The sequence below is a fragment of the Leopardus geoffroyi genome, chromosome E3, assembly GCF_018350155.1.
Source record: "Leopardus geoffroyi isolate Oge1 chromosome E3, O.geoffroyi_Oge1_pat1.0, whole genome shotgun sequence".
NCBI lineage: Eukaryota > Metazoa > Chordata > Mammalia > Carnivora > Felidae > Leopardus > Leopardus geoffroyi.
This window is the reverse complement of record NC_059340.1, coordinates 3,980,465-4,007,396: the sequence shown is the minus strand read 5'-3', so window position 1 is coordinate 4,007,396 and position 26,932 is coordinate 3,980,465. Positions and strand designations below refer to the sequence as shown.

The 26,932-nt window shown below is 55.5% G+C and overlaps 1 protein-coding gene across 1 annotated transcript in view; it reads left to right on the top strand.

Moving 5' to 3' along the window:
• TNRC18 (trinucleotide repeat containing 18) overlaps positions 1–26,932 on the top strand; it is an 83,066-nt gene that overhangs the window by 39,325 nt on the left and 16,809 nt on the right. Inside the window, exons 12-19 of the mRNA XM_045462445.1 lie at positions 2,425–2,600; positions 3,132–3,268; positions 3,508–3,636; positions 5,294–5,465; positions 6,862–7,222; positions 10,420–10,695; positions 15,609–15,857; positions 25,167–25,597. Coding sequence (XP_045318401.1) covers positions 2,425–2,600; positions 3,132–3,268; positions 3,508–3,636; positions 5,294–5,465; positions 6,862–7,222; positions 10,420–10,695; positions 15,609–15,857; positions 25,167–25,597 — 1,931 coding nt within the window. The remainder of the gene's footprint in view (positions 1–2,424; positions 2,601–3,131; positions 3,269–3,507; positions 3,637–5,293; positions 5,466–6,861; positions 7,223–10,419; positions 10,696–15,608; positions 15,858–25,166; positions 25,598–26,932) is intronic.

Genomic DNA, 26,932 nt, shown 5'->3' with positions numbered 1-26,932 from the left:
GAGGTGTGGCCCGCGGCTGCATCTGTGACCCTGGGCTCGAAAGCACACTTGGAGGTGCCGGTGTGCGGGGGTGTGTACATAGCAAGGGTGAGGGAGAGGCTGGCGGCCCTCTTCTCTACCCAGCAGGCAGCTGCCGGTGGAACGCTGAAGAGGCCCCTGGTCGCCCGTCGAGCTTCCCACGGCCCTCAGGTCACCCCTGCATTGGTACGGCCATGAGGCTGTGTGTCAGCCAGGCCTTCTGTCACAAGTACCACAGACTGGGGGGCGTCTGGATGTTCTAGACCACTGTGTGGGCAGGGCTGGGTCCTGCTGAGGCCTCTTTCCTGGTGTGTGGACGCCGTCTCCTCCCCGTGTCCTCGCCCGGTTGCCTCCGTGCTTGTCTCCAGCTTTCCCCTTTCTATAGAGAAATAGTCCTACTGGATTAGGGCTCATCTGGTCACTTTAACTTGGTGTCCTCTGTAGAGACTGCAAATAAGATCACTTTCTGAAATACTAGGGTCAGGACTTAAACGTGTGGATGATGGGGGCGGGGGGTGGCATGATACATCCTGTAGGCAGATGGCCTAGAGTCACCAGGCTCCCTGGCCTCAGTTGTGAGAGCCTCAGCCAGACTGGTTTGGAAGGTGAAGAAGGTGACAGAAGCTGCACCTCGGTCCCCTCCTCTGTGATGGAGCGGTGCTCTCCTGTCTTACCCAACCCCTGAGAATCTCCCGGTTCGGACGACCTCGAGGGGTGGTCTGGTGCAGAGGCGTCACCTCAGGGTGGGCCCTCGTGAGCTGATGGGGTTCACTGCTGTGCAGCCTCCGTGCCCGTGCCCGTAAGAGCAAAACCGCTGTTTCTCAACTGGCAGTGACCCGGTTGGTTGTCGCAGCTTCGGGGAGTACTGCTGACATCTAGTGGGGAAAGGCAGGGGATGCTGTTGAACCTCCTACAGCGCATGCCCAGGATGGCTGCCCCCATTGCAGAGGATGAGCTGACCAAAACGTGGATAGCGCCAAGGTCGAGAAGCCCTGATCTATGCGAGACCGTCAGTGATGTCTGTTTTACGGAACTGCACGCGTCGGTAGTAAAGAATATGCTTTGAGGGTGCCTGGGTGGCTCGGTCGGTTAAGCATCCGACTTCAGCTCAGATCGTGATCTCGAGGTTTGGGAGTTCGAGCCCCGCGTCGGGCCCTTTGCTGACCTCTCGGAGCCGGAAGCCTGCTTCGGATCCTGTGTCCCTTGTCTCTACGCACCCCCCTGCTCATGCTCTATCCTTCTCTCTCGAAAATTAATAAACACTAAAAAAAATTTTTTTTAATATTTTTTTTTCTCAGGCATGTGTGGAACCTTCATAAAAACTGATCACAGATCACAAAGACAACGCCAATTAAAAAAAAAAAAACTGTTACTCTGGGAGAGATCGGAGGGGAGATGGGTGGCGTGCCCTTTCTGAAGGGTAGTGGGAATATTTATTCGATAAATGCACATACCTTAATCGCGTTAATCACAGAGAGGAATTTTCCTGAAACACGTGTCCTTGCTGTGTGCCTATGCCTCCCCTACCCACCCCCCACCCCCCACCCCCCACAGAACAAAAAGAAAACAAAGAAATGCCGTTTAATGGGGGATTATTTAGATTAATTAAAACTGAGCAACGCAAGAGAACTCTAGGCAGTTGTTACTGGGTTTGGCCACATAAAAGTTGCTGACCTGTAGAAATGGCAGTTATAACCCATAAGGTCCAAGCTAACGACACGTGGTAGATTGCTGTCACGCGCTACCGTGAAAAGAGGGTAGGTGGAAAAAGGTGTGATACCGTACGTGTGCGTTGATGCCGTTCCCATATTTACGAAGGATGCCCACGGACGTTGCGTGTGTTCGAGCGGGGGTCGGTATTTTTGGAGCCCTCTCCCAGAATGTCGAGAGTGGTGCCTCTGGTGGCGGGGCCGGCTTTGTGCTGGGGCGGGGAAGGTTTTCGTTTCTTCGCACCTTTCCGCTTGGTTTGTCTTTTTTGTGTTCTCCTACTGCTTTTGCAGTTTATGAAACTTAATTTGGGCCCTTTTCTTCCTGAATGTGAAAACCATGCATATTCCCTGTGGCAAGTTTAAAGGACAGATGAGCAGAAAGGGGCACAGCCCAGAACGCACCTCTGTGGGCGCTTGGCCGCTCGTGGCCACTTTCTCTGTGCGGCAGTGGACGTTTGGAACAGAGCCGTGCCGTGTGCCCCGGCTTCTGCCTGTTCTCTTCACTTAGCACCATTTCTTGGCTCTCGGCAAGGCCGGGGTCCCGGCAGCACCGCGGGGGGCCATGTGGCCTCGGGCAGGCCCTGAGCTGGTCCTGGGCTCGTTCCTCTCCATTTGGGGTCTGAGTGGGGTGGGCCGCCCCCAGGGAGCACGGCGGGGCGGGCACGGAGGCGTGGGCTCACCTGCCTCCTGTGTGCAGGCGCAGAGCGGGGCCCGGTGGTGCGGCCCTCGCTGGAGAGCCTGCTGGCGGCCAGCAGCCACATGCTGAAGGAGGTGCTGGACAGTCCCTTCGTGGACCCGCTCAGGAACCTGCGGCTTCCGCGGGAGCTGAACCCCAACAAGAAGTATAGCTGGATGCAGAAGAAGGAGGAGCGGGTGAGGTGTCCCGGGCCTGCCTTTGCCTGCCTGTGGCCCGTGGGGGTGGGAGCAGAGATGGGTCCCCCAGAGACTCCATCTGGCTGGGGACATGGCTGGCTTTGGAGTTGAAAGGGCCTGATCCGGGTCCGGGTTCCTCCGCTGACTTGCCGTGCGGTCCTGGGCAGGCCGTATCCCCTTTCTGGGTCTCAGTTTATCCACGTGATAACGGGCGACCGCCTGACGGGTCAGGAAGAGCAGGCCTGGCTGAGCCCCTTGGTGCCCGTGGGCCTCTGTAAGCGATGGCTAACCCGATGGCCCACGCTGCTGGGAGCGGCTGTCTCGGGCCGCTTCGGCCTTGACGCGGCCCTGCAGAGTTGAGTTTTGGTCCCCGTCCCGCCTTCTGCCCACGGCCAGGGCTAGTGAAGTGGCAGGTGAGGCGTGAGCTGGGCCCCGGTCACCATCGGGCCTCGCCGCTCCCATCTGAGCGGATGCTTGGCCGGGTGGTGGGAGCCGGTGGGCGTTGGCATCCTCACCCCGCTCTCCCCGCAGATGTATGCCATGAAGTCCTCCTTGGAAAGCATGGATGCCATGGAGCTGGACTTCCGGATGCGGCTGGCTGAGGTCCAGCGGCGGTACAAGGAGAAGCAGCGAGAGCTGGTGAAGCTGCAGAGACGCCGCGACTCCGAGTGAGTGTGCACCCCGGCCGCACCCCAGCCACACACCCCGCGGCCCCGGCCGGCCGGGCGACAAGGCCGCGGCAGGCGGCGCCCTGGTTGGGCTCTCGTAGGCGCTGGCGCTCAGTAGGTTGGCTGTGGTAGGCCATTAGAGGCGTGTGTGGACCCGAGTGACGTGTGTGCATCGTATGTCCTTCTCCGCGCCCCCCCCACCCCCCAGGTTCACAGCCGAGCGTGTGATTCTTTTTAAGGGACAGGCGCGAGGAACCCCATAGAAGCTTGGCACGCAGAGGCCCTGGCAGGCCGAGGAAACGGACCCACGCCCTGAGCACCCTGTCGCCCCCCCGCAAGAGAGGGAAGAGCCGCAACAGTAGCGGAAAGTAAGGCTGGCCCCTCGGTGGGTCGGGAACTGGCACAGAGCTCGGAGGGGAGGAGCACAGGCCCACGCAGGGCCTGCGTCTGGGCACCGGGGACCTCGAGTCCCTCGGGCTCCGACCCACCTGGTTTGGTAGCTCTCAGGGAGCACGGTGCGCGCCGCCCGGGCCAGGAGGGCGAGCCAGGAGAGTGGCGGAACGGACAGGCAGACTCACCCACCCGGCACTGAGCGGGCAGGTGACCCCAGTGAGAGAGGTTTCTGTGCCATGAGCTAAGTGCCTCGCCCGTCTTCCCGCCACACCTGCCTTCTCCACGGTTAGGGACGAATTCCTGCTCTTCTCCGTACACCTCCTCCCTGCAGAGGGATCCGCCGAGCTTCCAGCCCCCTGGGACGGGTTCTGACTTGTGCTGTCACTTGCTTCCCTCCGTGACTGACAGCGTCACTCTTGTCCTCCTGGCCTGACCTGTTGGCTTGTCGTGCCTGAGCCCGTGACCCGGGGCCGCTCCTTTGCACACTCCTTGAGCGGCAGCGGGAGCGACGCGTGGCGTCTCTGGAGGTTTTCTTGAATGGTGGCTGGGATGAGAGCTCTTCCTCCAGGCTGAGCGTGGGTAGGAACGATGCTGCGGTCTTCCCTGGGTGTCACGGAGTGGCAGGAGCTGAATGAGGCCCATCAAAAGAGCGGGGTTGGAGTGTGCCCCAGCCTGGGACATCGGAGCAGGGCAGACAGTAGGTGGCCTGGTGCTTGGCTTGAGGAAGCAGAGGGGCCACAGGGTGCCCCTAAAAGGCGCAGGAGAGGCAGTGGATCGGCCACAGGGCTTGTCAGATCACCCTAAGCGTCCCCACGACTTGGATTTGTCCTCCTTGGATGTTCCTGTTTGAGGAGAGGATGGAAAGAGGAAGAAATCCCCTAAAACCAGCCAAAGGAGGGTAGGGAAGCAGTTGCTGAAACCACAGGGGCTGGGCCGCCAGCACACAGCCACTGGTTAGGAACACAGCCTCTGGAGGTGGGCATCTGTTCTTACTTGTGAGTCCCAGCTCCATCCAGTGTTTGTTGTGACCTCGGGCTGGGTGTTAGCTTTTTGGAGCCTCAGTTTCCCCACGTGTAAAAACAGGATGTGGAACATTGTTTTGTGGCTAAAGTATCAAACACTAGCACGGAACAGAACACGTAGTAAGCACCAGTAAAAATTAGCTGCTTTTATTACTTGTGAGGGTTTAGCTTAAAGTAGGCAAGAGAAGCCTTCAACCTAGGACCGTGTCCCGACTGTCTTTAATCCCAGGGGTGCAGGAGACCAGCCAGTGGCTCTTACTCCCCTTCCAATCCTGGGGATTTCTTGGACATTTCTGATCTTTACTCTTGGCATGTTTTGATAAGGTGTGTGTGTGAGTGTATGTGTGAAGACGCACAAGAAAGAGGCCAGCAGAGGATACTGCCTTGGAGAAGTGTTTCTTCTTTCCGGTTAAACTCTCATTCTGCCCCACTCACAAATAGAATCCCAGCACCATAGTTTTACAGGATCCGTCTCCCCAGATTCGTCACTCTGCCATCACTGTCTGTGCTTCGACATCCAGAGCCCACCCTTCAGGGCTGTGAGGGCGGACCCCCAACCCTTGAGTCTTTCCTGGCCAGCGTGCTGACCAGCAGTGCATCTGGGTTTCAGGCTGAGCAGCAAGCCCCTGCTGACGTCGGATGAGTACGAGCTTGGAGCAGGGATGAGGAAGAGACACAAGGGACCGGAGGAGGAACACGATGCCCTGGTTGGAACAGGGAAAGCTAGGGGCAGGAACCAGCCTTGGGACGAGCACGAAGCCTCGTCGGACTTCATGAGTCAGGTCAGTAACCCTGTGTTCCCGAGATGCTGCCATCTTAGAGTGGAAGGTCTGCAGGGTGTGCCAGAGTTCACGCTCCCTTTGCAGGTCTGTTGGCCCCACCTGCTGCACAGACACTGTAGAAATGATTGTCTTAGTGCCAGAAGGACTGTCCTCTAGTCTTCCTTGTTGCACAGAGGAGAAAACCCAGGCCCAGAGGAGGTCAGAGACTTAACCAGAGTAGCGCAGCCTCAGGTAGAGCGGAGACGGAAAGCCACTCCCCCCCACCCCCCATGCATGCTCGGTGACCCTTTGCTGAAGCCAGGAAGAGAGATTGCAAGTTTTTAACCAGATAACACGGTTACTATTGTTTAACAGTGTAATTGTTCAAGGAGCAGCTTCACCATTCTGTAGTTCTCAGAAGCAAGGGCTTGATCCCATCGTAATTTCCTTGTGAACTCTCCAGAGGTAATGGGGTGAGAGCCAGCTCCTTGATTTTTCTGATTTCTGCAGAGCATTGAAATCGGCCACTTAAGGCCCTTGTCTCTAAATACTAACGTACCTTGTCATCTTTCCCCATAAGGCCCCATGCAAGGGGCTGTGTGTTGATTTGGCCATCAGAGCGAAACAACACACATAAGGGGGATTGCATCCAGGAGGAGGGAATAGAGCCAGTTTGTAGATCAGCATCCTTTATTCACAAATTGTGAAGGATACTTTTGTTGTTTAAATGGCCCTATCCCAACTATCCCCCACCTTACAATAGATTACCTGATTCAAGAAAAATAGAGACAAAACGTTCAAATGAGGGGCATTAACGGCTTTGAAACTGCACATTTCCCTTTGACCATGAGTGACTGCAGCAGACTTGGAACCAGGAATTTAATCTGTGAGATCTTGAGTCGTGCTTTCTGCTTCAGGCATCCAGGGCACGCTCGTAGGGCGTTCTCTTGTCGGCTACGCCCATTTAGTTGGATGGGCTGCTTTAGGTGGGAATCCATGGGATGACCTGGGTTTTCCATCTCGGTTCCATGCCTCTGACCTAATCCAGCTGCCTTCTGCTCATGGGCTGTGCTGCCTGCTTGAAGGGCTTCCCTAGGAGGCACCAGACAGCGCCAGGCAAAGCCAGTGGAAATGCCAGTGTTCATGAGAACTGTAACCGCAGTAACAGCTCTGTGATAAAAGCTTTGTGGGCCTGATCTTGTTCATCTTCAGAAACACCCCCAAGATGCCCATACATAATTATCGCCGATTTACAGAGCAGAAGAATTGAGGCTAAGAGGAGGTGAGCAGCTTGCTAGAAGCCACAGAGGCAGGAGGAAAGGACCGGAGCCCAGCTTCGGCACAGCCTGGGCACCGAAACACACGATCCTGTTTTGCCAAACGTCTTAACCCGTGACTCCCCAACTTCCCTCTCCAGCTAAAGATTAAAAAGAAGAAGATGGCCAGTGACCAGGAGCAACTGGCAAGCAAGCTGGACAAGGCCCTCTCCCTCACGAAGCAGGACAAGTTGAAGTCGCCCTTCAAGTTCTCGGACAGTTCTGGAGGGAAGTCCAAAGCGAGCGGGGGCTGCGGCAGGTACTTGACGCCCTATGACAGCCTGCTGGGCAAGGACCGGAAGGCGCTGGCCAAAGGCCTCAGCCTGTCTCTCAAAGCCTCCAGAGAAGGTAAACACAAAAGGGCCGCCAAAGCCAGGAAGATGGAGGTGGGCTTCAAGGCCAGAGGCCAGCCCAAGTCGGCCCACTCCCCGTTCGCCTCGGAAGTGAGCAGCTACTCCTACAGTAAGTAGCGGACGCCGCGCCGCCTCGGGGCATTTCCTCTCCTCCGTCTCCTCTCTCTGCATCTCGTGGGCGCTCGAACGACTCCTGCTTTTGCGCGGGCTTCAGGCCGGAAGTGCGTGCGTGGGGTGGGGGTGGGTGCCTAAAGCAGAAGTGCCTGTGATTGGCGGGCGCCCGTGATTGGCGGGTGGGAGCGGAAGTCCGCCGGCCCTCGTGTACCGGCCTTCCGCTTGTTCGCTTGTTCGAGGGGAAGCCGTCAGTGTGGGAGGCTTTGCGCCACCGAGTTGGCGGCCGCTGGGCCTAGAGCGGTCGCTCGCGACGACCATAGAGAGGAGTCCGTCTCCCCTGCCCACAGGCGGCTTTCTGTCCTGGGGCCGGAGATTCAGAGGAACGGTGTCCGTGGAGCGGGCGCCTAGCTGGTCGGCGCACCGAGGGCTGTGCGGGCCGTGTTTGACTTTGTTTCCGACAAAGACAGTCCTCCAGGTGGCTGTCCCGCGTCGTTCCCGAGGGTGGAGGCCGAGGCCGGGCGAGGTTGACCGCCAGGGGTGGGGAGTTGGCGGGGCCCGGATGGCTCGGCTCCCAGGACGGGAGCTGTGGAGCCTGGGAGCGCAGCCGCGGAGGGGCTGAGCGGTCTCGTACCGGCCCGGAGCCTGCCGCATCGGAGTTCCTTACCTGGGCGGTGGGCCTTGGGCCTTCGGCCCGCCCGCCCGGCTCTCCAGGGGCCCCGCGGCCGCTGCGTGGTCCGTGTGTGGGCCGAGCCCCTGGTGCCCAGGACCGATGCGCACCAAGCGTGTGGCCGCCGCAGGAGAGCCAGGCGGGGCTTCGTGGCTCCTGGCAGTTGTCCACGGGGTTTGTTTTGGGAGTCCCCAGGCTCCGACTGGGGTGGGCGGCTTTTCCCCTTGACGACTGCCTGGCTGTGTGCGTCTAGGCTTTTGATTGACTCTGCGTGGTTCATGAGGTGTCGGAGGGCAGCGGTTGAACGTCACGTGCAAGAAAGCGGACACTTGTAATGTTATTAGAACGTTTGTTTTCTTAAGGAAAGGAAATAAAGTTTTGTGGACATGGGGTTATCATCGTCTGCTTCCCATGGCTGTCCTGAACTTTAAGCGAGTTCACGTCGGTGAAGAGCTTGACGCGCGCGCATGCGTGTGCATACGTGTGTGTATGTTTTAACGTTCGTGGTTTTGGTTGCTGTGGACTGAAGGGTCTCTAGGGCTGATGCAGAGACGTGTGTGAAGTAAACAGCGCTTTTGTGGCTTATGTGCCCAAGACATGCTTGATTGATACAGCTTTGATGGCCCTCCGGTCCTAATGGGTATGATCCGAGCAGGAGTGCCCAGGCCCATGGCCACCATGAGCTCATACCAGAAACTCCTAGCTCTGGAGGAAGAGGGAAGAAGGTTTTCCTCTGCTGTTTGTATCTCTGCTGGTTTTAGAACGATGATGGAGGGAGTGGGGAGCATTGCTGCGGCTCTTATGTTTCAAGGGTGAGTGGCCGCTGGGTGTCGCCTGGCTGGTTGCCGGGTAAGAATCCTGTATCTTCCCACTTCTAGGTGGTTGGGGTACATTTAGAGACCAGAGATCGGTTCAGCCGCTGAGATGTTTGGCGTGCTCTGAGCCGGTGAGTCTGCTGTGCGCACATGTGTGCATGCACAAAGCGATGTTCAGATTGCTAGTCTAGCTGTTGGGTCTGTGCCTAAGTTCCATCGTCCAGGTGAGAAGTGAGTAAACGTTGCAACATGCAGGTCTAAAGGTCTGACTCCAACTAGATGCTGGCTCTGATACGCGGCTGGATCTGGAGAGAGCCCTCGTTTGTATTTTTTATGTTGGCTTTTCCGCGGTTCTAGGTAAGCGAGAGTACACGGTCACAAAGAGGACAAGAGTGTTTTCTAGCACAGGGATGGCTGGCAGGAGACGGGAGGAGAGAACAGAACGTTCTTCTCTTTTTCGCTTTGGGGTTTTACAACTCTTGGGTTGTAGGGGTCGGGGGCATGCCTGGTGGGAAGCCGGTTCGGTTGTCGTCACCCACGAGTGGCTCTGGCCTGGGATGCGGCCTTGGGAATGATGGGCAGGGGCCTGGTGGGGCTTGTCTTTGTCCTAGCTCTGCCTGGAGTTTGGAGGCCATCCTGCCGTTGGGGTCTTGACGTGGAAAGCCCAGGTAGAGGAGGAGGCAGCCAGCGGACGCTGCGTCCCTCTCGCCTCCTGCACCCGACGTGTATGGTTTTCTCGTGGACTCGCAGATGGCAGGTGCTGCCAGAGCTGTGTCTCTGTCAGCGTTCCTCTTGTTCCAAGTGGATTTTATCAGATCAAGAGGTTATACTTTCTGGCTGCAGAGCCCATTCTTCCAATGAATTCTTGCTTGACAGCACCATATGCAAAACGGATCAAGATGGTGTGAGGATGTTTGGGATGGGCTTGGAAGGGGCCAGAGCTGTGCCTGCTTGACCGTGGCACCCCCCCCCCCTCCCCAAAGCTGGGGGATCCTCTCCCGGAAGAGCTTGGGAACCCTGACCTCACCTGCACGGTGAGGCCAGAGACAGGGAAGCCAGCAGCAGTGTGCTGGCAGTCCGGCCCTTCGATAGGAAAAAGTTGGGGGGAAGCCTTGAGTTGTCCCGTCGTTTGCCAATTTCCTCGGTGTAACCGCTTTCACGATGGCCCATCTCGACGCGCCTTTGGGATGCTGCTGGGTGGGGAGTTGGGGTGCGCGTGCGTGATTGTCGTCGTGAGCCTGCCTGTGCCACCCTGTGCCGGGGCAAACGGGTATTCTGGGGGAGAAGAGCTTTACCGGGGCCCTTCCTTTCTTGGCCCTTGTCCCTCCCCATGTCCCCACGTGCTGGGTGCAGTGACGTCCATGACCACGGGCGAGACCCTCACGAGTGTGGGGCTCCTGCCTCCCCCCCAGGGCCCAGAAAGGCCTTGGCAGAAGTGGCTGTCTGGTGGGCGGGGCCGGCAGCGGCCAGCCCTGACAAGACAAGCTCTGTGATGCCTGCGGCTTGGAGGCCTCCCGGGCGAGAGGCGAGAGGTCCAGGCGGTGGGGCACGGCTTGTTCCGCAGCCAGTGGGCGTTTGGACCTCTCTGCCCTAGCACGCGCCAGGGCCTTCTCGAAACCGCTAGTAGCGAGAGAGAGAGAGAGAGAGACGCCAGCCCTTCCCCGCCCAGCACCCCATGACTTACTGTGTCAAAAACTACTTTGACTGCAGATACGGACTCAGAGGAAGACGAAGGATTCCTGAAGGACGAGTGGTCTGCCCAAGGCCCGTCCGGCTCCAAACTGACGTCCTCCATCCTGTGTGGCATGGTGGCAAAGAACGGCAAGCCGGCCGGGGGCCCCAAGCTGAGCGAGCGGGGCCTGGCGGCCGCCCGGACTCTCAAACCCAAGCCGGCCGCCGGCAGGAAGCAGCCCTTTTGTTTGCTGCTTCGAGAGGTCGAGGCCCGATCCTCCTTCAGCGATTCCTCGGAGGACTCGTTTGACCAAGGTTACTAGCTCCAAACACAAAATACCTTCCGTGTTTCCTAGCGAGAGAGTGAGTGAGAGAGAGCGCGAGAGAGCGAGCGCGAGCGAGCGAGCGAGCACGCAGGAGATGGCAGGAGATGGCGGGCAGAGGTGGCCCGTCTGGGACGCCTCGGGAAGGGCGGCCGTCTTGGTTCTTGGCAGCGTAGCCTGCTGTATCCGCCTGAGTCTTTATTTTTGTTCTTACCTGTACCTGTATCATTGTGATAACGCCACGGCCTGGCTCTTTTTGAGCTTTTATATGGACTGTTTTTAGTCTCCACCCCTGTCCATTCTCCCCCTCTGCCCTCCTCCTCGCCTCCTCTGCCCCCTAGACCGCAGGCCTGGGTTGGGCGCTCTCGGGCGCGGACCCGGAGGAGGCCTCCGAGGGACATTTTGTAAATGGAATTCTGTCGTGTGGGCGTGTGACTTGATGTTTGTACCGCGATTTTGGTAATACCAAGCTTTATTAAACATACCGAGTTCATTTTTAACTAAACCCGTGTGCCTTGTCTCTCTTGCTGTGTCCTTACTAGACCGTTAGGTTGCTGCTCCCCCCATTTTGTCCCTCCTTCCCCTCCCCCCCCCGCCCCTCCCCCCCCCCACCAAGGGGCAGAGCTGGGGTGTGCAGTCTGCCGCTCTTTTCTATTGTTCAGATGTCCCCGGTAGCTCTTGGCATGCGTTTCATTCTTCAGATCGAAAGTCAGCTGCGTTCACCTCCAGCTTCATCTTTCTTCCTTTTTTTTATTTTTATTTTTTTTTTAGCTGCTCGTTTGTTTTTTTATTTTCTTAAAGCTCTGTTCCTGCGTAACAGCGGTTTAAAAATACGAACACTCGTTTCCTAACACATATTTCTGTTTTAAAGGGCATGTAGGCAGTGCAGGGTCAAGACCATTTGCTGCCCCGAGTTTTGTTGTGAGATGTGAAAGCGTGGGCCTCATTGCCGTGTTGAGCGGCGGGGCACAGGCTTCGGCGAGAGCTCTGGCCTAGGAGCCCACAGGCCTGGTCTGCTGGCACCCCGGCCCAGCCCGGGGAACCTCACTCGCCTCACTTGTGAAGAGAGGGTGGGGTTCAGTGACCCCTGCGAACACCCTGGCTCTGACTTTGCCCGGGTTAGGTGCGTCCCAGGGGCGGCGGGGGAGCCAGAGGATCCCTAAGTGTTTCCTCACCCTACTTTAGCATTTGCTTCAGGGTGGACCCCCGCTTCAGGGATTCCCAGAGCCCGGACCCCACGCTCCCTGAGTGAGGCCCAGACACGTAGAGGCCAACCTGGACGGGAACTGGCTTGGGCCCTGGGGCTGGACTCTACCCTGATTTCGTTCCTGGTCCGCCTTCTCCCTGCCCACGCCCCTCGTCCTGATTGGCCCACATCCGTTTTGGGTGACCAGGAGACGGCACAGCAGGGAGCCAGGTGCCCTTGGGACTCTGATTCTCCTGTGCTGCTGCCGTCCGTCTGGGCCTCAGGGGGAGGCCACTAACCGATCAGCCAGCCTCCTTTGCCGGACCTCCCCCAGCCCTGGCCCCTGCAGACCAGTCTGGCTGGTTCATCATTCTCCCTCCTTCCCGGACCCTTTCCTTTCCTCCCCGGGCCCCTCCCCTTTAAAGCCAAAGTTCCAGCTTCCATGTTTTTAAGCTCTCCTGCCCCAGCTCAGATCCTGTAGAGAAGCAGGCAGCCCCTCCCGATCTGATCTCTTCGCAAGGGGCCATTGGCCCAGAGTGGGCAGAGGGAGCCAGGGGCCCTCAGACCAGGCCGGATGCAGCCGTGGAGAGAGCCCAGATAGGGGGAGGTGAGGGGCCTTGCTGCGCACACCAGCTGCTGAGGTCTTGACAGGGATATTTGGGTAATAGGGACTTCTGACATCCGGTACTAAAACACCTGACTGCTTGGCTTTCTAGTGTCTGCTCTCTCCTCCCAGCAGCTTGACCATACCTTCACCCTTGATCCCTACCCATGATGCTTTGAATGTCTGTTTTGGTCTCTTGCATTTGCTCTCACGCTGCACTCTGGACGCAAAGCGAAGGCTGGGAGTAGGGCAGACGGCGCAGTGGGTCACTGAGCTTGGGTGCGAGCCTGGCTCGTTGCTCCGTAGGTAGGCAAAACCCTTTTCTTTGTGTCCCCTCTGCACCCCCCCTCCTCGGGGTTTGCCCCCATCGGCTATGGCAGCAGCGGATTGCTTTGGCATTTATCAATCGGGTTTTGGAAACCGAACCAAGTTAACAACAGACAACCCCACTGTACTGAGCCAAGAGATTTTTGTTGGTGGTGTTTTTTGTTTCTTTTTATAAAAAAAAGTTTTTCTCTATTTCCTTGGGCTTCTTTGTTGGGACTTTTTCTGCCGACTCTGCCCTTGGCAAGCCCTGTGACCTCAGGTGTGGACAGCTCTAGAAAGGCTTTCTTGGTCCGGAGACCCCCTCTACTCCCCCTGCCCCGCAGACCCCAGCCTGAGTAGACCGGCCACCATGGGAAACAGCCAGTGGGGGCTTGTCACGCTCCCAGCAGCCGGAGGTGGGGAGCGTCTCGGGAGACCAAGATCATCTGTGTCTCCGCTTTGGGGGAAGCACGCCCTGGTTTTGACTTTTCCCTTCCAAGCACTCTCCCGTCTCAGGGTGCTGGGATTGGGCTGCTGCTGGCTGACTGGTGTCCAACATAGACATCCCGGGCATCCGGAAACCCAGAGCCAGCCCTCCCCCACCGGACGTTGCCGATGGGGACTCCTGGATGGGAGAGAGTTCTGGAGTCTCCACACCTGAGCAGCCAGGGGAGGCCTTCTCTACAAGGGAAAACCGGCCACACGTCTGACCCCGTGCCCCCACCCCAGCCAGCCCCCCCGCCCGCCACCCTGCTCAAATTGGCCCACCCCCGGGAGGCCCGCTGTGGGGGACCCAGGCGCTGTCGAAAGTCTGCCTACACTTAGCCTGCTTTGCCGCTGTGGCCCGCTGGGGCGGAGACAGAACCATGTGATGTCTGCAATGTGAATGGACCGCAAGTGCGCACTGCCTGCCTGCTTGCCCCGCTGGCCTCCATCCTGCTTCATCCATTGCTCCGGGGCGGGGGTGGGGCCGGGTCTCCTCCTCCTGCTCCTCCTCCTCCCGCTCCTCCTCCTCCCCCACCTCCTCCTTTCTCCCTCCTCCCCCTCCTCCTCCTTCTCCTCCTAACAAACCTCTGTCTCTGCCTCCTGCCTTTCTCAACTCCCTTCAGGGATTCCTTGAGCTCATCTCCACCTTCCTCACTGAGGGGTCACTCGGCACAGACCGAGGCTCCGTCGGTAAAGGGTTAGACAGAACCCCTGCCTCCACTGGCACACCCAGGGCCGCCACTTGGGGCTGTTAGTTGCACGCAAGCAGGCAGGTGGCTTGGGGCATGGTGCGAGAACGTGGACTTGGCCAGCTGTCTCTGTCCCTCTCCGTCCCCTGAGCCCAGGTGCTTCCCAAGGTAGAGTAGGGGGGATCTGGGCCACCTCCGTATTTCCCTTCCCCCTTCCTGCTGCAGAGGGGCACCTCCAGCCTCGCCTGGCCCTGCCCTTGGTCAGCAGCCCCCAGAGCCACCTTCATACTCCCAGCAGTCTGGGCAGACCCCACCCTTGGGCAGATGTCCCTTGGGCATCTCGTGGGCAGTTGGCTTCTGATGCTCTCGTGCCTGCCTGCCCTTGCGGTGTTAGGCTGTCTCTTGGGGAAGGTCGGAAGCAAGCTCGTTACCTGCCTACAGTGTCTTGGAGGGCTTGGTTCGTGTGCCGGGAGCACTGCCTTTCCTGCCCTGCCTGCCAGCCTGCCACCTGCCCTGCCTTTGTTCCCATGGCCCGAGCTGGGCTCAGGGCTGCAGGTTCCCAGGCGGGAGGCCGGTTCCCATGGAGAAGTACATCTCTGTTCACCAGCTGGAGACACAGGCTGAAGCTCCTTTAGATTCTTTCCAGGAGATTCTGGGTGGCAAGATAGCCAGGCAGCCCTGGGTTTGAGTCCTGCCTGAGCAGTTGGCCACACCGAGTCTCCGTCTCCTGGTGTAGAGTGGGCTGACCTGGGTGCTTCTCCCTTCCCGGCTCCCCATGGGTCGTGAGGCATGGCCAGCTTGTGGCTCCCTTGGCCTTGGGGACAGTGGCTTCTTTCTGCTCAACAGGCTTGTCCTGTTTGATGCTTGTTGAGCCTGCAAAGTGCTTTCTCCTACATATTGGGAGCCTCCCCTTACCTTGGGGAGGGGGGGCGCTGGGGAGACCATCCCTTGCCACAGATGAGACAATAGGTGCTCAAGGAGGGCTGAGATTTGCCCCAGGCTTCTTGGCTCAGGGGGATCCTTGGAAGTCAAGTTTGGATCCCAGCGTCTGCTCGGGGCTACAACCCAGGGGGTTTCCACTCCCCCAAGAGGAGATCAAACTCCACGTTCTCATCACCAGCCCCAGACCCCCAGGCGCCTGAGTCCCCGGGGCCCTCTCCCGCCTCCTTTCTGTCCCTCCCTGGCCTCCTCTTTCCTTCTCTCCTGCCTCCTTCCTCAGCCTCCATGTTGTATGTCGGGGCGTGTGTGTGTGTGTGTGTGTGTGTGTGTGTGTGTGCGCGTGCGCGTGCGCGAGACGGTGGAGAGAGCTGTCTCCAGTCCTTGTCCGTGTGTCTGTCCCCCTCCCCACAGCACAGGTGCATGTGGTGTTCCCCTTACAGAAACCCTCTGATTCCCAGGGCCGCTGCCCACCTCTGGGCTGTCCGGGATGCCCATGTCTTGGGCTTGCTGTGATGGGGTCACTGGGCCATCGGGGGGACTTGTGGGCTGGTTTTGGACCACCCCCGGCCGGTGAGGAGTGAGGAGCTAGGCTGGAGCTGTGGCATCCCTCGCTGGTGCCCCGGCCGAGCAGGGGCGGTGGGGGGTGGTACCCACCCGGGCCAAGGCTCTGACTTGCCCCCTGTTTTCTGCACCAGATGAGAGCTCCGAGGAGGAGGACGAGGAGGATGAGCTGGAGGAGGAGGAGGACGAGGCTGCCGGCGGCTATAGGCTGGGGCCCCGGGAACGGGCCCTGTCGCCAGGCCTGGAGGAGAGCGGGCTGGGCTTGCTGGCCCGCTTTGCAGCCAGTGCCCTCCCCAGCCCCACAGTGGGGCCGTCCCTCTCGGTGGTGCAGCTGGAGGCCAAGCAGAAGGCCCGGAAGAAGGAAGAGCGGCAGAACCTGATGGGTAAGTGCGTGCAGGTGGGCTTGCAGGGCCGCCGCCGCCCCATCCTTCGGACAGGAAACCAAGGCTTGGAGGAGGCTAGAAGCAGAGCTGGGGGGCCGGTGGAGCCCTGCCTCGTGGGCCCCCATCCTGAGCAGAGTGGTCCTGGTGATGTGGGCCTGGCCCGCCCCAGGAGGGGTCGCCAGAGCTCTGCAGGTGACCTTCACTGTGTGTGCGCCTGACGGATGTACGTAGCCTGGCCCCGTGCGCTTCAGGCGTCCGGGGACGGGCCGTTCCGGGAAGCTCAGAGGCCTCAGATCTGCGCCCTGGGGGGCTGGAGCAGCCCAGGTGAGGCTACTCCAGGTAGGTGACACCCAGGCTGAAGCACGACGGAGAGGAGGCGCTAGGCTAAGTGTCATAGGAGAAACTCAGGTGTAGGTAGAGGCACAGGCCGGCCACGCAGAGGTTTGGAGGAAGAGGAAGCCCCTTCTGTCTGGGCATTAGAGGCGGTTCAGTCGGCGAGATGGCCATGCAGCCTGGGGTGGGGGCCCGGAGGAGGTCATCCCTAGGGGGTTGCCGGGCGCCGTGTGCCTGTTAGCCGGGCTCACCGTCCAGCTGCCCAGATGGGCAAATGGAGACGGCCGGATTCTCCGGCGGGAGACGAGGCCTTGTCCTGGGCCCACTTCTTCCTCTCTGCCTGTCCGGTCGTAGCCGTGCCTTCTTGGGACAAACGGGGGACCTTTCTCCTGGGCCCACCTCCATTCTCACTAGGCCAAGTGTCCCCACACGGACCTGGCTTACCTGCATCCGGGGTGTTGGAGACTGAGATGGTCCCACGTGTGTGCGCTGACCTGGGCCTGGCCCGCCCTCCCGGCCCCTCTCTGGGTCTCGGAGGTCCACGGGAGTCCCTCCTGGCAGGGGCCGGGACAGGGAACATGGGCACAGTACTGCCACCCTGCTCTCCCCCCAGGTCTCCCCCAGCGGCTCCTGGCTTCATTTCTTGCAGGCTCCAGGACGAAGGCTCATTCCTGCGGCCTGTACCGCCCCCTGGGACCCCATCTCTGGGGCAACCTCGCGGTCTCCTTCCTCCTCCTTCTCACTCCCTCTCACCCCACGTCCTGCCGTTGTTCCCTGGGAACTTAGGGCCTGGTTCCCCCCGACAGTGGCGCTGGCCTCCCTTCCGGCTTGCCTTGCTCAGGTTTTCTTTATGGTGAAGCAGCTGGAGGGCTTTTCCTCAAAGGTTGCACTTGACCAGACCACTTCTCTGCTAAGAACCTCTCACTGGCCCCCCATTGCCCTCTGGTCACATTCTACCTATCTGCTCCCCCACCCTCAGGCTGTGGCTGCTCAGACACCCATCATCCTGTCCACAGCCCCCAGCCTCACCCCCAAATGCACCAGCCATCCTGGAACCTGCAGGCTTCTGCATTTCACCCAGGTTGTCAAATGTATTGGCAGAGTTCACATCATCCACCCGCTGCCCCCACCCCATTTTTTTTTTTTTTTTAAACTCTGAGGGGTCTGTAGTGATGTTTTCTTCTTCATTGCTGATACAAATAACTTATTTCTGCTCTATTTCTTGGTCATTGTGGCCAGAAGTTATCAATTATATTAATTTCTGCTCTTTATTTCCTTAATTCCTGTTCACTCTTGGTATAATTGCCAACCACTTCCTATTTTTTAAGGTGCAAGCTTAGGTTATCAACTTGGGACCTTCTTTTTTTTTTTTTTTGGAGACTTGTAAAGCTCTCTCTCAACACTGTTTTAGCTGCATCTCATGCATTTTATGTTGTCCTGTTTTTAGTATGACTCAGTCCAACACATTTCTTTTTTTGTTAATTTTATTTTTTTTAATTTACATGCAAATTAGTTGGCATTTAGCGCAACAATGATTTCAGGAGTAGATTCCTTAAAGCCCCTTACCCAGTTGGCCCATCCCCACTCCCACAGCCCCTTCAGGAACCCTCAGTTTGTTCTCCATATTTATGAGTCTCTTCTGTTTTGTCCCCTCCCTGGTTTTATATTATTTTTGCTTCCCTGCCCGTCTGTTCATCTGTTCTGTGTCTTAAAGTCCTCATATGAGTGAAGTCATATGATTTTTGTCTTTCTCTGACTGACTGATTTCACTTAGCATAATAATACCCTCTGGTTCCATCCACATAGTTGCAGATGGCAAGATTTCGTTCTTTTTGATGGCCGAGTAATACTCCTTTGTGTATATAGACCACATCTTCTTTATCCGTTCATCCATCGATGGGCATTTGGGCTCTTTGCAGACTTTGGCTATTGTCGATAGTGCTGCCATAAACACTGGGGTGCATGTGCCCTTTTGAAACAGCACACCTGTATCCCTTGGATAGATACCTAGTAGTGCAATTGCTGGCTCATAGGGTAGTTCTGTTTTTAGTCCTTTTGAGGAACCTCCATGCTGTTTTTCCGGTTTGCATTCCCACCAGCGGTCAAAAGAGATCCTCTCTCTCCATATCCTCGCCAACATCTGTTGTTGCCTGAGTTGTTCATGTGAGCCATTCTGACAGGTGTGAGGTGGTATCTCATTGTGGTTTTGACTTGTATTTCCCTGATGATGAGTGATGTTGAGCAGTTTTTCACGTGTCAGTTGGCCATCTGGATGTCTTCCTTGGAGAAGTGTCTGTTCATGTCTTTTGCCCATTTCTTCACTGGATTATTTGTTCTTTGGGTGTTGAGCTTGGTAAGTTCTTTATAGATTTTGGATACTAACCCTTTATCTGATATGTCGTTTGCAAATATCTTCTCCTTTTAGTTTTGCTGATTGTTTCTTCAGCTGTGCAGAAGATTTTTATTTTGATGAGGTCCCAATAGTTCATTTTTACTTTTGTTTCCCTTGCCTCCGGAGACGTGTTGAGTAAGAAGCTGCTGCGGCCAAGGTCATAGAGGTTTTTGCCTGCTTTCTCCTCGAGGGTTCTGATGGCTTCCTGTCTTACATTGAGGTCTTTCACCCATTTTGAGTTTATTTTTTGTGTCTGGTGTAAGAAAGTGGTCCAGGCTCCATTCTTCTGCATGTCGCTGTCCAGTTTTCCCAGCACCACTTGCTGAAGAGACTGTCTTTCTTCCATTGGATATTCCTTCCTGCTTTGTCAAAGACCAGTTGGCCATACGTTTGTGGGTCCATTTCTGGGTTCTCTATTCTGTTCCACTGGTCTCAGTGTCTGTTTTTGTGCCAAGTTCAACACTTTTCTTAATTTATCTTGTGATTTCTACTTTTAGCCAATGATTATTTACAAGCATTATTTATTTTCCAAATATGGTGGGCATTACCTTGTTATTTACTTGTTACTGGTTTCTAACATAATTCCATCTTGGTCAGAAAGAGTACTCTATATAATTTCAATCTTTATTGTTTATTTATCTTTTGAGAGAGAGAGAGAGAGCGCGCGCGCATGCACGCGCGCGTGTGTGAGCACAAGCAGGGGAGGGGCAGAGAGAGAGGGAGACACAGAATCCAAAGCAGGCTCCAGACTCTGAGCTGTCAGCACAGAGCCTGATGCAGGGCTCGAACTCACAAACTGTGAGATCATGACTTGAGCCAAAGTCGGAGGCCCAAGCAACTGAGCCACTCAGGCGCCCCTATGATTTCAATCTTTTAAAATTTGAGGATATATGGTATTTCCTAGTAAATGTATTGTGTGCACTTAAAGAATGTGATTCTGGCGTCATTATACACAGTGTTCTGTAAGTCATTCAGTTCTATCAGGCAAGTCAATGTGATTGAAAGTATTAAGATTTTTGTGTGTCTTTACTAGTTGTCTAGTTTTATCAGTTGCTTACAGATACATATAAAACCTCCGGCTATGAATTGCAGGATTTTCTTTCTCCTTATAATTTAACTCTGGACATTTGCTTCATGTATTTGAAGCTCTGTTATTGGGTGCATATGTACGTTTACGAGTTCCTGTTTTCCTCTTAAAGTGATCCTTTTATTATTACCAAGTGTTCTATCTCTTAATATATTTTGTTTTGAAATCCCTCTTATCTGATATTAAACTGTCACTACCCTTTTTTTTTTTATTTTGAGAGAGAGAGCACACCCATGAGTGTGTGCAGACGATGGGAGGGCAGAGGAAGAGGGAGAGAAAGAGGGAGAATCTTAAGCAGGCTGCACGCCCATCGTGGACCCAGATGTGGGTGGGGCTTGGGTCTATCTCATGACCATGAGATCAAGACCTGAGCCGAAATCAAGAGTCGGATGCTTAACCTACTGAGCCACCCAGGCGCCCCACACTCCACCTTTGTTAATGATTCCTCTTTGCGTGGTGTGTCTTTTTCCACTCATGTAGTCATTTTACCTTTGTCTTAATATGTAAAGTCTCTTTTACACAGCTTATAGTTGGGTCCTTTTCAATCTGTTTTGTAATCTCTGTCTTTTCATTGGAGAGCTTAATTTTTAAACATCTAATGTAATTATTGACATTCTCAGGTTTGATTCTACCCTTAAATCACAACTTTGTGGAGCTATAATTCACATCACATAAAATTCATCTTTTATTTATTTATTTTTTATTTTTTTTTAATGTTTATTTATTTTTGAGACAGAGAGAGACAGAGCATGAAGGGGGGAGGGTCAGAGAGAGAGGGAGACACAGAATCTGAAACAGGCTCCAGGCTCTGAGTGGTCAGCACAGAGCCCGACACGGGGCTCGAACTCATGGACCGCGAGATTGTGACCTGAGCCGAAGTCGGACGCTTAACCGACTGAGCCACCCAGGCGCCCCTAAAATTCATCCTTTAAAGTGTACGATTTGATGGTTTTTTTTTTTTTTGTATTCACAGAGCTGTGCAACCATTATCACTGTCTAATTTCAGAACATTTTTATCCCCCCGTCCCCGACAAGAAACCCCATGCCTGTTTATATCACTCCCCATATTCCCTGAACCACTATTCTCTGTCTTCTATAGATTTCTCTATCCTGGACATTTCATATAAATGAAATCATACCACATGTGGCTTTTCGTATCTGGCTGCTTTCAGTTGTTGTAATTGTCTGAAGGTTCATCCATGGTATATGTCAGTACTCCTTTTTTTTTTTTTTTTTTTTTAGAGCAGTTTTAAGTTCGTAGCAAAATTGAGAGGAAGGTACAGAGATACCCTCTACACGTGCCATGCACCGCCCCCCACGTGGCCCCGCCCCACGCACAGCCTCCCCCCCCCCCCCCCCATCATCGGCATTCCCCACCAAAGTGGTGCATTTGTTACCACTGATGAACCTACACTGACCCATCACTGTCACCCAGAATTCATAGTTTGCGTCAGGATTCACTCCTGGTGTTGTACATCCTGTGGGTTTGGGCAAACGTGTGATGGTGTAAAAACACCATTAGAGTGTCATACAGAGTAGTTTCACTGCCTGAAAATCCTCTGGATTCATCCCTCTCTTCCCCTCGCACCCTGGCAATCCCTGACACTCTTTTTTTTTTTTTTTTTTTTTCTTCAACGTTTTTTATTTATTTTTTTGGGACAGAGAGAGACAGAGCATGAACGGGGGAGGGGCAGAGAGAGAGGGAGACACAGAATCGGAAACAGGCTCCAGGCTCTGAGCCATCAGCCCAGAGCCCGACGCGGGGCTCGAACTCACGGACCGCGAGATCGTGACCTGGCTGAAGTCGGACGCTTAACCGACTGCGCCACCCAGGCGCCCCTCCCTGACACTCTTAATGTCTGCACAGTTTTGCCTTCTCTAGAATGTCACATACGGTGCGCTTAAAGGTGTCTCCGTGTCTTTTCATGACTTGACAGCTTGTTTCTTGTTAGCTTTTACCTTTGAATAATATTCCATTGTCTGGACGGGCCACCGCTTATTTATTCATTCACCTGTTCAAGGACATCTTGGTGGCCTCCAGGGTTTGGCGCTTTCGACTAAAGCTGCTGTAATCATCTGTGTGTAGTTTTGTGTGTGCGGATGCAAGTTTTTAACCCCTTCGGGTAAATACCAAGGAGCGTGATTGCTGGATCGTATGGCAGGAACACGTTCGGTTTTGTAAGACGTTGCCAGAATTGTCTTACAAAGTGGCTGTGCCGTTTTGCCTTCCCAGCAGCGGTGAACAGGATTTGTCAACCCTTGCCAGCATTTAGCGTTAGTGTTTTGGATTTTGGACATTCTAACAGGTGTGTAGTGGTATTCTGTTGTTTTAATTTGCATTCCTAGTGACATGAGGCGGAACATCTTTTCGAATGCTTCTTTGCCATCTCTGTATCTTTGGTGACATGTCTCTTCCAATGTTTGACCCATTTTTTCAATCGGGGTCTTTTCTTAATGTTGAATTTTAAGAGTTCTTTATCTGTTTTGGAGAACGGACCTTTATCCGGTGTGTCTTTTGCAGATATTTTCTCCTAGTCTCTGGCTTGTCTTTTCATTCTCTTTATGGTGTCTTTCACAAACCAGAAATTTCTACTTTTAGGGAAGCCCAGCTTTCGTGGATTGTCCTTTGGGTGTCGTATCTGAAAATTCACTGCCAAACCCAGGGTCATCTGGATTTCTCTTACCTTTTCTTTTAGGGGTTTTTGAGTTTTGCATTTTACGTTTAGTCCTGTGATCCATTTTGAGTTCATTTTTGTAAAGATGTTAGTTCTGTGTCTAGGTTCACTTTTTTGTGTGTGGATCTCCAGTGGTTCCCATACCATTTGTTGAAAGAACATCTCCTTTCTCCATTGTATTGCCTTTACTCCGTGTCAAAGATTGTGTGATTAAATTTATGGGAGTCTGTTTTGGGGTTCTGTTCTGTGCCATTGATTGGTTTGTTCTTTTGTCAGTATCTCGTCGGATTACTGTGGCTTTATACTAGGTCTTGCAGTCATGTACTGTCAGTCTTCATACTTTGTCCTTCTTCCATATTGAGTTGGTCATTCTGGGTTTCTTGCGGATGGGTATACCTTTTCTTTCTTTTTGTAGCCTAACTGCCTTGGCTACAATATTCTGTACAATGTTGAACGGAAGTGGCAAGAACAGGTATCTTTGTCTTCTGATCACAGGGGTTGATAATATTCATTCTGCCCCCATTAGGTATGATGTTACTGGTGGCTTTTTTATGGCTGTCTTTGTCAGGTGGAAGGAATTTCCTTCTTTTCTCAGTTTGAGTGATTTTATCACGAAAGGGTGTTAGGTTTGGTCAGTTAACTTCTTCTGCGTCTATGGAGGTATTCCTGTGGTTTTTGTCCTTTATTACAGTATATTATACTGATTTTTAAAAAATATTTATTTTTGAGAGAGCGAGAGGGTGAGTGAGCAGGGGAGGGGACAGAGGGATAGAGGGAGAGACAGATTCCCAAGCAGGCTTCACACTGTCAGCGCAGAGCTGGTCATGGGGCTTGAACCTGTGAACCGTGAGAGCATGATGTGAGCCGTAACCAAGCGTCAAACGCTCAACTGACTGAGCCACCCAGGCACCCTCACGTTAATTTTCTTACACGTCGAACCAACCTTGTATTCCTGGAATAAATCCCCCTTGGTCATAGCGTATAATCTTTTTTTTACCTATTTCTGGATTATGCTCATGTATGTTTGTGAATTGTTATATCTTCCTAGTGAGTTGACCATTTATTATGTAAATATATCCTTTGTCTCTAGTAACAAGTTTTGTCGTAAGGAAGGTCAGTTTTGTCTGATGTTTCTATTTATGCTTATTCAGCTCTTTTTGGTTAGTGTTTGGATGGGTTATCTTTTCCATCCTTTGACTTGCAATCTCTTTGGGTCTCACTCTTCTGTTTTATTTTTTTTTGTGCTTTTTGTTGTCTGTTCCTCCTTTGTTACCGTATTTCTTGGGGGCGGAGGCAGGAGCACAGGACATTGGGTGGGCATCACAGACACGGACTCTGCTCCCTGCCGCGGCCCTGTGTGGCGGTGAGGGCTCGGCACGTCCTCCCCTCCCTCTGGGCTTCCTGCCTGTCCCCACTCGAGGACAGGCCTGTCCCCTCACAGAGCCCGTTTCCTGTGTCCCAGGCACCATTCATGCTGCCCCACTGGCCTCATAAGTATTTGTCCCCCGGGCCGACCTTACTCCACACTTGAAAGTGTCCGCTGCCTGTCGCTGCTCTGTCCGTTCTCTGGCCCTGCTCCCTACGTGGCTCACCTGCAGCGTTTCGCTGCCTGGGGGTTTCCTTCCGGCTTTCTGCAGGGGGCTGTCATCAGGTGGGTCAAACCCGGCAGCATAACCCCAGCCTTTTATGGCCTGCACCCTGATCAGCCATGAGAGCCCCCAGCTGCCTCCCTGTGTGGTGGGAAGTCCGTTAACAAAAGCTTAATTAATGGGATCATTAAGCTTTGCAAGTGGGTCCCTCCCACGGAGTGTGCCCCCTCCCAGCCTGGCTGCATCTGTTGGGTGATGGGACCCGGCCTCCCCGAGGAGGCCTTGTGGGCAGGCTGTCGGCTTCCCAGGGGTCATCAGGCCTGCGGTAGTAAAACTGGGGATCTGCTTCCGGGGCACAGGGCGGGACCGGATAGACAGACATGGATGGGAGCCCCCTCCGGTGGGGTGTGTGCCTGCGGTGATGGAGGTGTGGACAGAGGATCTTCCCGGGTGCTCAGTGTGTCTTCTCCGCTAGGAGGCCGCGGATTTCCAGGTCGAGGTCAGGGGAGGAATGGTGCCCCAGGTAGAGGGACCAGCAGCAGCAAAGGCCCGGAGGTTGGAAGGGACAGAGCACAGCGGGGTGTTGGGCAGAGGGTCTGTGTTCAGGGAGCCCAGGGGCTCGAGGGTTGGGATCAAGGCTGGCCTCGTGTCTGCCGGAAGGGAGAGCCTCGGCCGACAGGAGGCAGCTGGGCCCCAGGGCTTTGAGTTTGGTGAGGCCTGCCCTCTAGTAGAGGAGCGGGTGCCAGGGACCTTCCAGCTCTTGAGAAGAGGCACCAGGAAGTAGAGGAGAGGCCCCACCCGGCTTGGGGATTTCACACGGGCTTTTCCGCATGCCTCCCGTGGACCTGCTGCCCCTGCGGGGCCTCGGGCCCTCCCCAGCCTGCCCTGGCTTCTGGGATTCCCACCGGGCATGCAGGAGGCAGTGGGGAAGCTCGTGGGGGCCCTGGGCAGGGATGGTCACATTCCCAGGGAGTTGAGTCTGGGCAGCCAAGAGGAGTTTGGGCCAGCAGCGGGGCCAGCAGGACCTGCCACTCACAGGTGTGTGGCAGGTGAGTCTTCCTCCTCTGGGCCCCTGTTCCTCTCCTGGATGCAAGAAGCCTCCCGTGGGCAGCGAGGTGCCCTGGAGGAAGGGTGGGACGGTGGCCTTCTGCTGGTGGCCAGGGCATCTGGGTGGGTGGGAAGCAAGGGTCCCAGGAGCCCCTGTCCACAGCCCCTGCCCTTGTCCGCATCCAGGCACGGAGTTTGAGTACACGGACTCGGAGAGTGAGGTCAAGGTGCGGAAGCGGTCGCCTGCCGGGCTGCTACGGCCCAAGAAGGGACTGGGGGAGCCGGGCCCCTCCCTGGCCGCGCCCGCACCCAGCGCCCGGGGCCCCGGCCCCGCCGGCCCCGACAAGGCCAAGCTGGCGGCGGAGAAAGGGCGCAAGGCCCGCAGGCTACGGGGCGCCAAGGAGCCTGGCTTCGAGGCGGGGCCTGAGGCCAGCGATGACGACCTGTGGACAAGGCGGCGCAGCGAGCGCATCTTCCTGCACGACGCCTCGGCCGCGGCTCCGGCGCCCAGCAGCGCGGCCCCCGCGGCCACCAAGCCCAGCCGCTGTGGCAAGGGTGGCCCGCTGAGCCCTCGGAAGGACACCGGCCGCGCCAAGGACAGGAAGGACCCCAGAAAGGTAGGGCCCTCAGTGCGGGGGGTGGGGGGGGGTGGGAGCAGCGGGAGGGGGCCCCGAAGGCGGGCCTGACTCCTCCCAGCCACGGGCCCCTGGAGCCCTGCTGGCAGCGCGTTCAGACCCGGCCTCAGAGCAGCTCTCACTTCCCGTCTCAGACGCAGTCCTCACGTGCGAGTGAGGTGCAGGGACCCTTGAGTGCAGTTATCAAAACACCGGACACCTCCATTTGTTTCTTTTTTTTTTTTTAACGTTTATTTTTTGGGAGGACACAAGTGACAAGCAGGAGAGGGGCAGAGAGAGAGGAACGGAGGATCTGAAGCTGGCTCTGCGCTTACAGGCTGACCTCAGCGAGCCTGATGCAGGGCTCGAACCCATGAACCTTGAGATCATGACCAAGCCAAAGTTGGCCACTCAACTGACTGAGCCACCCAGGCGCCCCTTAAATTTTTAAATGTTTATTTATTTAAAAAAAAAAATTTTTTTTTTCAACGTTTATTTATTTTTGGGACAGAGAGAGACAGAGCATGAACGGGGGAGGGGCAGAGAGAGAGGGAGACACAGAATCGGAAACAGGCTCCAGGCTCTGAGCCGTCAGCCCAGAGCCTGACGCGGGGCTCGAACTCACGGACCACGAGATCGTGACCTGGCTGAAGTCGGATGCTTAACCGACTGCGCCACCCAGGCGCCCCAAATGTTTATTTATTTTTGAGAGAGAGAGAGAGAGAGAGAGAGAGAGACAGAGTGGGAGCAGAGGAGGGGCAGGAGAGGAGGAGACACAGAATAGGAAACAAGCTCTGAGTCAGCACAGAGCCTGACGCAAGGCTCGAACTCACGAACCATGAGATCGTGACCTGAGCCAAAGCTGGACGCTCAACCGACCGAGACACCCAGGCGCCCCTATTCAGTTTTGAGAGAGAGCGTGCGCACAGGTTGGGGAGGGGTAGAGGAGAAAGAATCCCGAGCAGGCTCCGTGCTATCAGCATGGACCCTGATACGGAGCTTAATCCCATGATCCATGAGATCACGACCTGAGCCTTAGTTGGATACTTAACCGACTGAGCCACCCAGGCGCCCCTAAAATGCTTGCTTTCTAAGAACCGTAGGACAGTCAGACCCTTCTTGCACTGGCTGCTAGGAAGCCACCCCCTTTGGTTGGTTGCATTCAGACCTCCCCATCCCTGTCCCCGATGGAGGATGAGGTCTCAAATACCGGTGATGTTCTATGTAGGAAGTCGAGAAGAGGGATGAGGCTCGGCACTGATTTCCCGGTGACGGGGCTAGTGAGGAAGTGGGTGTCTTCCGGTGTCGTCCACGGTGATCGGCGCCCACCTGTCTGCC